Source organism: Pseudophryne corroboree, chromosome 3 (genome assembly GCF_028390025.1).
Source record: "Pseudophryne corroboree isolate aPseCor3 chromosome 3, aPseCor3.hap2, whole genome shotgun sequence".
In the NCBI taxonomy this organism is placed as follows: domain Eukaryota; kingdom Metazoa; phylum Chordata; class Amphibia; order Anura; family Myobatrachidae; genus Pseudophryne; species Pseudophryne corroboree.
The window spans coordinates 25,878,844-25,894,064 of NC_086446.1; the positions used below are offsets into that span (position 1 = coordinate 25,878,844).

The 15,221-nt window shown below is 49.4% G+C and overlaps 1 protein-coding gene across 1 annotated transcript in view; it reads left to right on the forward strand.

Annotated features, from left to right (window-relative positions):
- Window positions 1-15,221, forward strand: part of LOC135057095 (zinc finger protein 84-like) — a 150,308-nt gene that overhangs the window by 118,160 nt on the left and 16,927 nt on the right. The window contains exon 7 of the mRNA XM_063962995.1: window positions 1,175-1,279. Within this exon, the coding sequence (XP_063819065.1) occupies window positions 1,175-1,279 (105 nt within the window). The remainder of the gene's footprint in view (window positions 1-1,174; window positions 1,280-15,221) is intronic.

Sequence of the window (15,221 nt, forward strand, 5' to 3'; positions counted from 1 at the left end):
GTATAATAATAATAAACACCAGAGAGCAGCCATGTAATATAGACAAATAAGAAGCTCAGTGAGTCCTCCTCTATGTCCCCTGTTGTTAATATTATTATTATCATCATCATCATCAGGACACTCCAGGCCGCTTCCCCCAGTAAAATAATAATACTAACAGGACATCACAGGCCGCTTTCCCTGTATAATAATAACAGGACACCACATGCCGCTCCCTCTGTATAATATTAATAACAGAACACCACAGGCTGCTCCTTCTGCATAATTATAACAACAACAGGAAACCACAGGCTGCTCCCCCTGTATAATAATAGTAGTAACAGGACACCACAGGCTGCTCCCCCTGCATAATAATAACAACAGGACACCACAGGCTGCTCCTTCTGTATAAGATTAATAACAGGACACCACAATCTGCTCCCCCTGTATAATAATAACAACAGGACACCACAAGCTGCTCCCCTTGTATAAGAAGAATAACAGGACACCACAAGCTGCTTCTCCTGTATAGTAACAGGACACCACAGGCTGCTCCTCCTGTATAGTAACAGGACACCACAGGCTGCTCCCCCTGTATAGTAACAGGGCACCACAGGCTGCTCCCTCTGTATAATAAGACGCCATTACCTGATCACGACGGACACTGGGAGGCTGCAGCACTCGATTGAAACTCACTTCCTGTGTGTGGAACGCAATGACCAGAAATAAGGTAAAAAGTACAGGCTGTAAGGTGGACCGCACAGGTAGGAAGTAAGAAATGATTGGCACAGGCTGCTTCCTGGTGACTGGCCCCTCCCCTTCTACTCCCGGCCACAGCGCCGCCCTTTGTTATGATTATTACCGTACCTCAGTATAGGATGCCGGCGGCCATTTTCTTGTAGACCAGTCCCGCAACTGCAGCAGGAATAGCTTTCCTGGCCGTGTCGTGACGGTTGATGCTTGATCCAAGTGGCCTAAGGGACCTTTTCCGTCAGGGGGAGGAGCCACAACACAAGGGGGAGGAGCTAGGCAAGCGGGACACTTGCGCTCCTATCCACGCCAGAAGCGTGGCGAGCGTACTTTTCGGGTACCCTGTTGGACCGTAGCTCCTCCCCCTGGTGACGTGTCTCCCCCCCAGGTACGTCAGAAGGTCCCTTCTCCCACTCCGATATAGATAGAATCAACCGTGTGGTGACGTCAGGGGCGGCGGCCATTTTCCCCTGGTTTGAGCTCCGCCTTCTTCTATCATTCCCACAAGGCAGCAGGAGCAGAGAGCAGCCATTGCTGTGTCTGGCAGCAGGTAATGATATTATTATTATTATTCTATAGGCTGAGCAGCTCTGGTGTCAGGTTGCTGTACTACAGGGGGAGCAGCCTCTGGTGCCTTGTTATAGTGCAGCTGGAGCAGCTTCTGGTGCTGCATTATCACTGTACAGGTGGCTGACACTCTAGTGTCCTATTACTGTAATACAGGTCGCCCAGACCCCGCTGTTACCGTAATACAGGTGGTGCAGCCTTTATATCACTTTAATTATTTTTACCTGTGTCTCCCGTCTGGTGGTATTCAGTATGCCGCCTGTTGGGATTCCGGTGCACACGATACCAGCGCTGGTATCCCGACACCTGGCATACCGACAACTATTCTTCCTCTTGGGGGTCGACAACCCCCCCTGGAGGGATGTGCGCTACCGTGCCTGCAAGGGGCTCATTTGCGCTTGCCCAGCTGGCGGTTGGGATCCCGGCACCTGTATGCTGGGCACCGGAATCCCTACTACCGGCATAACATACTACACCCCTCCCGTCCCCCATTCCCCCGTGTGTCTCCCGGGGAATACATACACGTTACCGGCGACCGGGATGCCGGCTGTCAAGATACCCGTAATACAGATGGCGCAGACCCCACCGTTACCGTAATACAGGTGGTGAAGATCCCGCCGTTACCGTAATACAGGTGGTGAAGATGCCGCCGTTACCGTAATACAGGTGGTGAAGATCCCACCGTTACTGTAATACAGGTGGTGCAGACCCCGCCGTTACTGTAATACATGTGTCTTACACTCTAATGTCCTATTACTATAATTCAGGTGGAACATACTTCGCTTTTAGTAAAATGCATGTAGCGCGGACTCCGCTGTTATTATAATACAGGTGGCGCAGTATCTACTGTACTATAATACAGGCGATGCAGACTCCTATGTTACTATTTCACAGGTAGCGTAGTTTCCAGTGTTACTATAGTAGTGTCCAGGTTGGTTTTGCCTTGTAAACATTTGGCGCTTTAAAAAAAGTACGAGTTTGGCCGGAGTCTTTGTTCTCCGGATGTCTCGCATTCCAATACATCCGGCCCCTAGTGCCCACTCTGCTTGGAGAGGCACTGAAGGCCTATAGAGGAGTGGATACTGAGGACTGTGGAGATTTTGATGATGTTGAAATGACCCACCTACAATAATATTTCTCTAACGTCCTAAGTGGATGCTGGGGACTCCGTAAGGACCATGGGGAATAGACGGGCTCCGCAGGAGATTGGGCACTCTAAAAAAGAATTAGGTCTACTGGTGTGCACTGGCTCCTCCCTCTATGTCCCTCCTCCAGACCTCAGTTAGAATTTGTGCCCGAACGAGATGGGTGCTACTTAGTGAGCTCTACAGAGCTTGCTGAGAAAGAAAGTATTTTGTTAGGTTTTTTATTTTCAGAGAGCTTCTGCTGGCAACAGACTCTCTGCTATGTGGGACTGGGGGGAGAGAAGCAAACCTTACCAACTGCGGGATAGGTTGCGCTTCTTAGGCTACTGGACACCATTAGCTCCAGAGGGATCGAACACAGGAACGCACCCTTGGTCGTCCGATCTCAGAGCCGCGCCGCCGTCCCCCTCGCAGAGCCAGAAGCAAGAAGCACAGCGTGGATGAAGAAAATCGTCGGCAGAAGACTTCTGTCTTCACATAAGGTAGCGCACAGCACTGCAGCTGTGCGCCATTGCTCCCACATTACACCTACACGCTCCGGTCACTGTAGGGTGCAGGGGGGCGCCCTGGGCAGCAATATTATACCTTTTTGGCAAAAGTTAAGCAGACATACAGTTGGGCACTGTATGTCTGCATGAGCCCCCGCCATAAATTTACACAAAATCGTGGGACAGAAGCCCGCCACGGACGGGACGGGGCTTCTTCCTCAGCACTCACCAGCGCCATTTTCTCTTCACAGCTCCACTGGAAGGAAGCTCCCCAGACTCTCCCCTGCAGAATCACGGTAGAGGGGTGAAAAAGAGGGGGGGCACAAATTTAGGTTTAGGCGCAAAAACATATAATATCAGCAGCTACTGGGTAAACACTGAGTTACTGTGTTTTCTCTGACGTCCTTGTGGATGCTGGGACTCCGTCAGGACCATGGGGAATAGCGGCTCCGCAGGAGACTGGGCACAAAAGTAAAAGCTTTAGGACTACCTGGTGAGCACTGGCTCCTCCCCCTATGACCCTCCTCCAAGCCTCAGTTAGATTTTTGTGCCCGAACGAGAAGGGTGCATACTAGGTGGCTCTCCTGAGCTGCTTAGAGTAAAAGTTTAAGTTAGGTTTTTTATTTTCAGCGAGTCCTGCTGGCAACAGGCTCACTGCATCGAGGGACTAAGGGGAGAAGAAGCGAACTCACCTGCGTGCAGAGTGGATTGGGCTTCTTAGGCTACTGGACATTAGCTCCAGAGGGACCGATCACAGGCCCAGCCATGGATGGGTCCCAGAGCCGCGCCGCCGGCCCCCTTACAGAGCCAGAAGACTGAAGAGGTCCGGGAAATCGGCGGCAGAAGACGTCCTGTCTTCCATAAGGTAGCGCACAGCACCGCAGCTGTGCGCCATTGCTCTCAGCACACTTCACACTCCGGTCACTGAGGGTGCAGGGCGCTGGGGGGGGGGCGCCCTGAGACGCAATAAAAACACCTTAGATGGCGAAAAATACATCACATATAGCTCCTGGGCTATATGGATGCATTTAACCCCTGCCAGTTTTCCTTAAAAAAGCGGGAGAAAGGCCGCCGAGAAGGGGGCGGAGCCTATCTCCTCAGCACACAAGCGCCATTTTCCCTCACAGCTCCGCTGGAAGGACGTCTCCCTGACTCTCCCCTGCAGTCCTGCACTACAGAAACAGGGTAAAACAAGAGAGGGGGGGCACTAAATTGGCAGTTTAATCTATACAGCAGCTATATTAGGGAAAAACACTTATATAAGGTTATCCCTATATATATATATATATATATATATATATATATATATATATAGCGCTCTGGTGTGTGCTGGCAAACTCTCCCTCTGTCTCCCCAAAGGGCTAGTGGGGTCCTGTTCTCTATCAGAGCATTCCCTGTGTGTGTGCTGTGTGTCGGTACGTTTGTGTCGACATGTATTAGGAGGAAAATGGTATGGAGGCGGAGCAATTGCCTGTAATAGTGATGTCACCCCCTAGGGAGTCGACACCTGACTGGATGGTCTTATGGAAGGAATTACGTGATAGCGTCAGCACTTTACAAAAGACTGTTGACGACATGAGACAGCCGGCAAATCAGTTAGTGCCTGTCCAGGCGTCTCAAACACCGTCAGGGGCTCTAAAGCGCCCGTTACCTCAGATGGTCGACACAGACCCAGACACGGATACTGACTCCAGTGTCGACGGTGAGGAAACAAACGTGATTTCCAGTAGGGCCACACGTTACATGATAACGGCAATGAAGGAGGTTTTGAATATTTCTGATACTACAAGTACCACAAAAAAGGGTATTATGTGGGGTGTGAAAAAACTACCCGTAGTTTTTCCTGAATCAGATGAATTAAATGAGGTGTGTGATGAAGCGTGGGTTTCCCCCGATAAAAAACTGCTAATTTCTAAAAAATTATTGGCATTATACCCTTTCCCGCCAGAGGTTAGGGCGCGTTGGGAAACACCCCCTATGGTAGATAAGGCGCTCACACGCTTATCAAAACAAGTGGCGTTACCGTCTCCTGATACGGCCGCCCTCAAGGAGCCAGCTGATAGGAAGCTGGAAAATATCCTAAAAAGTATATACACACATACTGGTGTTATACTGCGACCAGCAATCGCCTCAGCCTGGATGTGCAGTGCTGGGGTGGCTTGGTCGGATTCCCTGACTGAAAATATTGATACCCTGGACAGGGACAGTATATTATTGACTATAGAGCATTTAAAGGATGCATTTCTATATATGCGAGATGCACAGAGGGATATTTGCACCCTGGCATCAAGAGTAAGTGCGCTGTCCATTTCTGCCAGAAGAGGGTTATGGACGCGACAGTGGTCAGGTGATGCGGATTCCAAACGGCATATGGAAGTATTGCCGTATAAAGGGGAGGAGTTATTTGGGGTCGGTCTATCGGACCTGGTGGCCACGGCAACGGCTGGGAAATCCACCTTTTTACCCCAGGTCACCTCTCAGCAGAAAAAGACACCGTCTTTTCAGGCTCAGTCCTTTCGTCCCCATAAGGGCAAGCGGGCAAAAGGCCACTCATTTCTGCCCCGGGGCAGAGGAAGGGGAAAAAGACTGCAGCAGGCAGCCTCTTCCCAGGAACAGAAGCCCTCCCCCGCTTCTGCCAAGTCCTCAGCATGACGCTGGGGCCTTACAAGCGGACTCAGGTACGGTGGGGGGCCGTCTCAAGAATTTCAGCGCGCAGTGGGCTCACTCGCAAGTGGACCCCTGGATCCTGCAGGTAGTATCTCAGGGGTACAAATTGGAATTCGAGACGTCTCCCCCTCGCCGGTTCCTGAAGTCTGCTTTACCAACGTCTCCCTCCGACAGGGAGGCGGTATTGGAAGCCATTCACAAGCTGTATTCCCAGCAGGTGATAATAAAGGTACCCCTCCTACAACAGGGAAAGGGGTATTATTCCACGCTGTTTGTGGTACCGAAGCCGGACGGCTCGGTGGGACCTATTTTTAAATCTGCAATCCTTGAACACTTACATACAAAGGTTCAAATTCAAGATGGAGTCACTCAGAGCAGTGATAGCGAACCTGGAAGAAGGGGACTATATGGTGTCTCTGGACATCAAGGATGCTTACCTCCATGTCCCAATTTGCCCTTCTCACCAAGGGTACCTCAGGTTTGTGGTACAGAACTGTCATTATCAGTTTCAGACGCTGCCGTTTGGATTGTCCACGGCACCCCGGGTCTTTACCAAGGTAATGGCCGAAATGATGATTCTTCTTCGAAGAAAAGGCGTCTTAATTATCCCTTACTTGGACGATCTCCTAATAAGGGCAAGGTCCAGGGAACAGTTAGAGGTCGGAGTAGCACTATCTCAAGTAGTGCTACGACAGCACGGGTCGATTCTAAATATTCCAAAATCGCAGCTGATTCCAACGACACGTCTTCTGTTCCTAGGAATGATTCTGGACACAGTCCAGAAAAAGGTGTTTCTTCCGGAGGAGAAAGCCAGGGAGTTATCCGAGCTAGTCAGGAACCTCCTAAAACCAGGCCAAGTGTCAGTACATCAATGCACAAGGGTCCTGGGAAAAATGGTGGCTTCTTGCGAAGCGATTCCATTCGGCAGATTCCATGCAAGAACTTTTCAGTGGGATCTGCTGGACAAATGGTCCGGATCGCATCTTCAGATGCATCAGCGGATAACCCTGTCTCCGAGGACAAGGGTGTCTCTCCTGTGGTGGTTGCAGAGTGCTCATCTTCTAGAGGGCCGCAGATTCGGCATTCAGGACTGGATTCTGGTGACCACGGATGCCAGCCTGAGAGGCTGGGGAGCAGTCACACAGGGAAGAAATTTCCAGGGCTTGTGGTCAAGCATGGAAACGTCATTTCACATAAATATCCTGGAACTAAGGGCCATTTACAATGCCCTAAGTCAAGCAAGGCCTCTGCTTCAGGGTCAGCCGGTGTTGATCCAGTCGGACAACATCACGGCAGTCGCCCACGTAAACAGACAGGGCGGCACAAGAAGCAGGAGAGCGATGGCAGAAGCTGCAAGGATTCTTCGCTGGGCGGAAAATCATGTGATAGCACTGTCAGCAGTGTTCATTCCCGGAGTGGACAACTGGGAAGCAGATTTTCTCAGCAGACACGATCTCCACCCGGGAGAGTGGGGACTTCATCCAGAAGTCTTCCAAGTGATTGTAAACCGTTGGGAAAAACCAAAGGTGGACATGATGGCGTCCCGCCTCAACAAAAAACTAGACAGGTATTGCGCCAGGTCAAGGGACCCTCAGGCAATAGCGGTGGACGCTCTGGTAACACCGTGGGTATACCAGTCAGTGTATGTGTTCCCTCCTCTGCCTCTCATACCAAAGGTACTGAGGATTATAAGACGGAGAGGAGTAAGAACTATACTCGTGGCTCCGGATTGGCCAAGAAGGACTTGGTACCCGGAACTTCAAGAGATGCTCACGGAGGATCCGTGGCCTCTACCTCTAAGAAGGGACCTGCTTCAGCAAGGACCCTGTCTGTTCCAAGACTTACCGCGGCTGCGTTTGACGGCATGGCGGTTGAACGCCGGATCCTGAAGGAAAAAGGCATTCCAGATGAAGTCATCCCTACCTTGATCAAAGCCAGGAAGGATGTAACTGCACAACATTATCACCGTATTTGGAGGAAATATGTTGCGTGGTGCGAGGCCAGGAAGGCCCCGACAGAGGAATTTCAACTAGGTCGTTTCCTGCATTTCCTGCAAACAGGACTGTCCATGGGCCTAAAATTAGGATCCATTAAGGTTCAAATTTCGGCCTTGTCGATTTTCTTCCAGAAAGAATTGGCTTCAGTTCCTGAAGTCCAGACTTTTGTAAAGGGGGTACTGCATATACAGCCTCCCTTTGTGCCTCCAGTGGCACCCTGGGATCTCAATGTGTTTTTGGGTTTCCTAAAATCACATTGGTTCGAACCACTTGCCACAGTGGATTTAAAATATCTCACATGGAAAGTGGTAATGCTGTTGGCCCTGGCTTCAGCCAGGCGCGTATCAGAATTGGCAGCTTTATCCTATAAAAGCCCTTACCTGATATTTCATTCGGATAGGGCGGAATTGAGGACTCGCCCTCAATTTCTCCCTAAGGTGGTTTCAGCGTTTCACCTAAACCAACCTATTGTGGTGCCTGCGGCTACTGGGGACTTGGAGGACTCCAAGTTACTGGATGTAGTCAGGGCCCTGAAAATATATGTTTCCAGGACGGCTGGAGTCAGGAAATCTGACTCGCTGTTTATATTGTATGCACCCAACAAGTTGGGTGCTCCTGCTTCTAAGCAGACTATTGCTCGTTGGATTTGTAGTACAATTCAGCTTGCACATTCTGTGGCAGGCCTGCCACAGCCAAAATCTGTCAATGCCCATTCCACAAGGAAGGTGGGCTCATCTTGGGCGGCTGCCCGAGGGGTCTCGGCTTTACAACTTTGCCGAGCAGCTACGTGGTCAGGGGAAAACACGTTTGTAAAATTCTACAAATTTGATACCCTGGCTAAGGAGGACCTGGAGTTCTCTCATTCGGTGCTGCAGAGTCATCCGCACTCTCCCGCCCGTTTGGGAGCTTTGGTATAATCCCCATGGTCCTGACGGAGTCCCAGCATCCACAAGGACGTCAGAGAAAATAAGAATTTACTTACCGATAATTCTATTTCTCGTAGTCCGTAGTGGATGCTGGGCGCCCATCCCAAGTGCGGATTGTCTGCAATACTTGTACATAGTTATTGTTGCCAAAAATTCGGGTTTTGTTGTAGTGAGCCATCTGTTCTGGAGGCTCCTCATGTTATCATACTGTTAACTGGGTTTAGATCACAAGTTATATGGTGTGATTGGTGTGGCTGGTATGAGTCTTACCCGGGATTCAAAAATCCTTCCTTATTGTGTACGCTCGTCCGGGCACAGTATCTTAACTGAGGCTTGGAGGAGGGTCATAGGGGAAGGAGCCAGTGCACACCAGGTAGTCCTAAAGCTTTTACTTTTGTGCCCAGTCTCCTGCGGAGCCGCTATTCCCCATGGTCCTGACGGAGTCCCAGCATCCACTACGGACTACGAGAAATAGAATTATCGGTAAGTAAATTCTTATTTTTTCCTGGGTCATATAGCGCTGGGGTGTGTGCTGGCATACTCTCTCTCTGTCTCCCCAAAGGCCCTTGTGGGGGAATTGTCTTCAAATGAGCATTCCCTGAGTGTATGGTGTGTCGGTACGTGTGTGTCGACATGTCTGATGTAGAAGGCTCCCATAAGGAGGAGATGGAGCAAATATGTGTAAGAAGGTGTCGCCGTCGACAACGCCGACACCTGTTTGGATATGTGTAATTTAGTGCTAAGGTAAAGTTATTGCACAAAGAAGGTTAGGAAACAGACAGGAAATCTACTATGTCTGTCCCTATGTCGCAGGGACCATCAGAGTCTCTCAATGTTCACTATCCAAGATAATAGACACTGATATCGACACGGAGTTTGACTCCAGTGTCGACTATGATAATGCAAAATTACAGCCAGATTGGCAGAAAAGTATTCAATATATGTTTATTGTAATAAAAGATGATTTGCATATCACTGATGACAAATCTGTCCCTGACACAAGGGTACACAGGTGTAAGGGGAAGAAAGCTGAGGTAATTTTCCCTCTTTTTCATGAGGAAAAAGAGCGGGAATCTCCAGACAAGAGACTGCAGCTTCCCACAAAGAGTTCTCAGGCATTATCCTTTCCCCACTAGGGCCAGCATAAGATGGAAATCTTCCCCTAGGGTGTCACAAAAGGCAGCCCTGATTCTCAGGGATCCTGCAGATAGCGTGCACATTCTGGTACACTACTCAGACCGGCGATGGGGTCGGCATGGGTTTATAGCGCTGTGGCAGCGTGGACAGGTACCTTATCAGCAGAGATAGAGACCCTAGTATGTATATATATATATATATATATATATAGGAATATATATATTTATATTAATGATGCTGTCTTAAGAGATATGTATATATATATAAACATGCTCATAGAGACATGAGTATACTGGGTCCTAGTGTCAAAGTTATGTCGATTTCTGCTTGACGTGTCCTGTACAATGGACAGACGATGCTGCCTTAAGAGGCATATGGAAGCCTGAGGATTGGGTGGAGATGGGTTCTTGGATCGGGTCTCCACGGCTATATCTGGTAATTCTGACATTTGGCCTTATATTCCTGCACTGCCTAGGAAAGCACGACATTATCAAATGTAGCCTTTCGAATCAAGAAAGTCCGGGATGCGTCCTTTCTTGCCAGAGGCGGGGGCAGAGAAAAGTCTTCCCCGGCCTCTACATAATCCACTGCTTGTCGCTGGGGCTCCACAGGCGGAGCTAGGCCCGGTGGGGGCACGCTTTCGGAAGTGCAGCCGCAGGTGGGTTCACTCCCGGTTAGATCCCTGGGCAATAGATATTGTGTCTCAGGGATACAAGCTGGTCTTTGAGAAAAAATGCCCCCTCACGAGAGGGAAACAGTGTGGACTGCATTTCACAAATTGTATATTCAACAGGTGGTGGTCAAGGTTCCCCTCATTCAACAAGGAGGGGATTATTATTTGACCATGTTGTGGTCCCAAAACCAAAAGGTTTGGTCAGACCCATATTGAATTTAAAATCCCTGAACATATACCTGAAAAGGGGCAAGTTCAAGATGGCATTGCTAGGAGCGATCGTTGTAAGCCTGAAAGGTGACTCGGGACATAAAGGATGCATACCTTCAGGTCCCCATTTATCCACCTCATCAGGCGTACCTCAGAATTGAGGTACGGGATTGTCATTACCAATTTAGACTAAGGTAATGGGGAAGTGATGGTGTTTCTGCGGAAGCAGGGTGTCACTATATCACGTATTTAGACGATCTCATAAAAGTGAGATCAAGAGAGCAGTTGCTTAACAGCGTATCACTTTCTCTGGAAGTGTAACGGCAACGCGGCTGGATTCTATATATTCCAAAGTCGCAGTTGGTTACTACATCTCATCTGCCTCTCCTAGGCATGACCCTAGACACAGACCAGAACAGGGTTTATCTCCCGATAGAGAGAGCTCAGGAGCTCGTGTCACTGGTCAGGAATCTATTATACCAAAACAGGTGTTAGGGCATCACTGCACTTGAGTCCTGGGAAGGATGGTGGCATCATAAGAGACCATTCAATTTGGCAGGTTCCATGCGAGGACCTTTTCAGTGAGACTTACTGGACAAGTGGTCCGGATCACATCTTCAGAATCATCGGTTAATCACCCTATCCCCCAGGGCCAGGGTGTCTCTCCTGTGGTGGCTGCAGAGTGCTCACCTTCTCGAAGGTCGCAGAATCGGCATTCAGGACTGGGTCCTTGAGACCACGGATGCAAGCCTCTGAGGGTGGGGGGCAGTCACACAGGGAAGATATTTCCAAGGGCTTGGGTCACGTCAGGAGACTTGTCTTCACATCAATATCCTGGATCTAAGGACCTTATGCAACGCCCTACGTCATGCGGAGTCCCTGCTTCGCGACCAACCGGGTCTGATTCAGTCAGACAAAATTATCGCAGTGGCTCATGTATTCCGCCAAGGCGGCACAAGGAGCAGGGTGGCAGTGGTAGAAGCCACCAGAAATCTTCGCTGGGCGGAGAATCTCGTACGCGCACTGTCAGCAGTGTTCATTCCGGGAGTGGACAACTGGGAAGCAGACTTCCTCAGCAGGCAAGACCTCCACCCGGGAGAGTGGGAACTTCATCAAGAAGTCTTCACACAGATTGCAAGTCGGTGGGAACTGCCACAGGTGACCATGATGGCATCCCGCCTCAACAAAAAGCTACAGATTTGCGCCAGGTCAAGAGACCATCAGGCGATAGCTGTAGACGCACTAGTGACACCGTTGGGGTTACAGTCGGTTTATATATTCCCTCCTCTTCTTCTCATACCAAGGTGCTGAGAATCATAAGGAAAAGAGGAGTGAGAACAATACTCATTGTTCCAGATGGGCCAAGAAGGACTTGGTATCCAAATCTGCAAGAGATGCTCACAGAGGAACCATGGCCTCTGCCTCTCAGACAAGACCTGTTGCAACAGGGGCCTTGTCTGTTCCAAGACTTACCGCGGCTGCGTTTGACGGCATGGCGGTTGAACGCCGGATCCTAGCAGAAAAAGGCATTCCGGATGAAGTTATTCCTACGCTGGTAAAGGCTAGGAAGGATGTGACGGCAAAACATTATCACCTTATATGGCGAAAATATGTTGCTTGGTGTGAGGCCAGGAAGGTCCCTACAGAGGAATTCCAGCTGGGTCGATTCCTACACTTTCTACAGTTAGGTGTGACTATGGGCGTAAAATTACGGTCCATAAAGGTCCAGATTTCGTCCCTATCCATTTTCTTTCAAAAAGAACTGGCTTCCCTACCGGAGGTTCAGACGTTTGTCAAAGGAGTGCTGCATATTCAGCCCCCTTTTGTGCCACCAGTGGCACCTTGGGATCTCAACGCGGTATTGTATTTCCTAAAATCTCACTGGTTTGAACCACTTAAGACAGTGGAGCTGAAGTATCTCACTTGGAAAGTGGTCATGCGGTTAGCCTTAGCTTCGGCTAGGCGAGTGTCAGAATTGGCGGCTTTGTTATGTAAAAGCCACTATCTGGTTTTCCATATGGACAGGGCAGAATTACGGACTCGTCCGCACTTTCTGCCAAAGGTGGTGTCATCTTTTCATCTGAACCAACCTATTGTGGTGCCTGCGGCTACTCGTGACTTGGAGGACTACAAGTTGCTGGACGTGGTCCGGGCTTTGAAGATCTATCTATCTAGGATGGCTGGAGTCAGGAAGACTGACTCGCTGTTTGTCCTGTATGCACCCAACAAGCTGTGTGCACCTGATTCAAAGCAGACTATTGCTCGCTGGATCTGTAACACGATTCAGCAGGCTCATTCTGCGGCAGGATTGCCGCATCCAAAATCAGTAAAGGCCCATTCCACGAGGAAAGTGGGCTCTTCTTGGGCGGCTGCCCGAGGGGTCTCGGCATTACAGCTTTGCCGAGCAGCTACTTGGTCAGGTTCAAACACTTTTACAAAGTTCTACAGGTTTGATACCCTGGCTGAGGACGACCTTGAGTTTGCTCATTCGGTGCTGCAGAGTCATCCGCACTCTCCCGCCCGTTTGGGAGATTTGGTATAATCCCCATGGTCCTTACGGAGTCCCCAGCATCCACTTAGGACGTTAGAGAAAATAAGAATTTACTCACCGGTAATTCTATTTCTCGTAGTCCGTAGTGGATGCTGGGCGCCCGTCCCAAGTGCAGATTTTCTGCAATACGTGTATATAGTTATTGCTTAATAAAGGGTTATTGTTATGAGACATCCGTTGAGTGATGCTCAGTTATTGTTCATACTGTAAACTGGGTTTGGTTATCACAAGTTGTACGGTGTGATTGGTGTGGCTGGTATGAGTCTTACCCTGGATTCCCAAATCCTTTCCTTGTAATGTCAGCTCTTCCGGGCACAGTTTCCTTAACTGAGGTCTGGAGGAGGGGCATAGAGGGAGGAGCCAGTGCACACCAGATAGTACCTAATCTTTCTTTAGAGTGCCCAGTCTCCTGCGGAGCCAGTCTATTCCCCATAGTCCTTACGGAGTCCCCAGCATCCACTACGGACTACGAGAAATAGAATTACCGGTGAGTAAATTCTTATTTTTACTCACCGGTAAATCTATTTCTCGTAGTCCGTAGTGGATGCTGGGCGCCCTTCCCAAGTGCGGACTTCCTCTGCAATACTTGTATATAGTTATTGCTTAACAAAGGGTTATGTTATGTTTGCATCAGGTTGTCTGATGCTCTGTATTTGTTCATACTGTTAACTGGGTTTGGTTATCACGAGTTATACGGTGTCATTGGTGTGGCTGGTATGAGTCTTACCCTGGATTCCAAAATCCTTTCCTTGTAATGTTAGCTCGTTCGGGCACAGTTTCCTTAACTGAGGTCTGGAGGAGGGACATAGAGGGAGGAGCCAGTGCACACCAGTAGACCTAATTCTTTTTTAGAGTGCCCTATCTCCTGCGGAGCCCGTTTATTCCCCATGGTCCGTACGGAGTCCCCAGCATCCAGTACGGACTACGAGAAATAGATTTACCGGTGAGTAAAATCTTATTTTTTTTCCATTCCTGAGTCCTACAGGATTAAGTTCCAGTACTTGCCCAAAAGCCCTACCAGCACCCATGAGCAGTTCACCGCCCAGCTGTGTAAGCTGGTGGTGAAGTGGGTGATCGGACCTGGAGCCACCACATGGAATGTACTGATTGACATGAAGGGCCAAAAATAGTTCTATTGCAGGTGTGCTAGACCGGGAGTCACCCAACTTGAAGATGGTGGCCCAGCTAGCTGACAAATATGTGGCAATTCAGCCAAAAGGGCAAAAATGCCCAAACATCAGCCAATCTAAAAGAAATATGCAACCATGGGGACACCACTCTTCTGTTTATCATCCCCAAAACAATCATCTACCAATTCAAGTTCTTTTGGCCAGAAAACTCTCCATCCTGTCCCCGCAAGTACTCAGAGATCGCCAGATGGTCAATAAGTACAATAGCTGTGGGAAAATTGTCCATTTGAGGAGGAACTGTCCCACACCCCAAGCACCCTAGACTTGTGCCTGAAATCCAAGTGATGGAGGTCGGCTTGCTTGCATGGCCCGTTGATAGGCGCACAGAGGCTTATTCCAGAATAGCTCAAAACGTTATTCCATTCCCTGGCTGTTCTGATTGAGACCAGTGTCTCCAATCTGATACCCTTTGTCAGCTACCATTGCAGACTGGTCCATAGTTAAGGACCATTGGGAATTAGGCAGCACTACCCATGAAGTATTGCAGCAGCATGTCCACACATACCCAGATGTAAGCAATTCCAAGTGCCGGTGGTAGGAGCATGGGAGAAGTGGTTCCAGGTACCTCTGTAGGAGTCTGGTGGTGGAAGCAAGTTACCTGCCTAATGCTCAGTGGGTGGAATGATGGTGAGAGGGAACCTCTAGGAGTGGTAAAGTAAGCTCTCTCAGAGCTGAGTAACCCCCTTCAATTTCAAGCCAGGAGACATGTATCTGTGATTGCCTGGTGGGAGGGCGTGTGCATACAAGGTTTCCACAATGTGTGTGCATACAAGGGTTTCACAATAACAAGTCATCCATCACTTTGACCTCAAAACTGGAACACTGTGGGCAACAGCAACATCTAGAGAGGGGACTAACAATACTCTCACCCAGGAATGCTCAAGCCAACCATAGTTACCAAGTCACTAATAGAGGGGTGCACCTGGGAGTGTTGGTGTAAC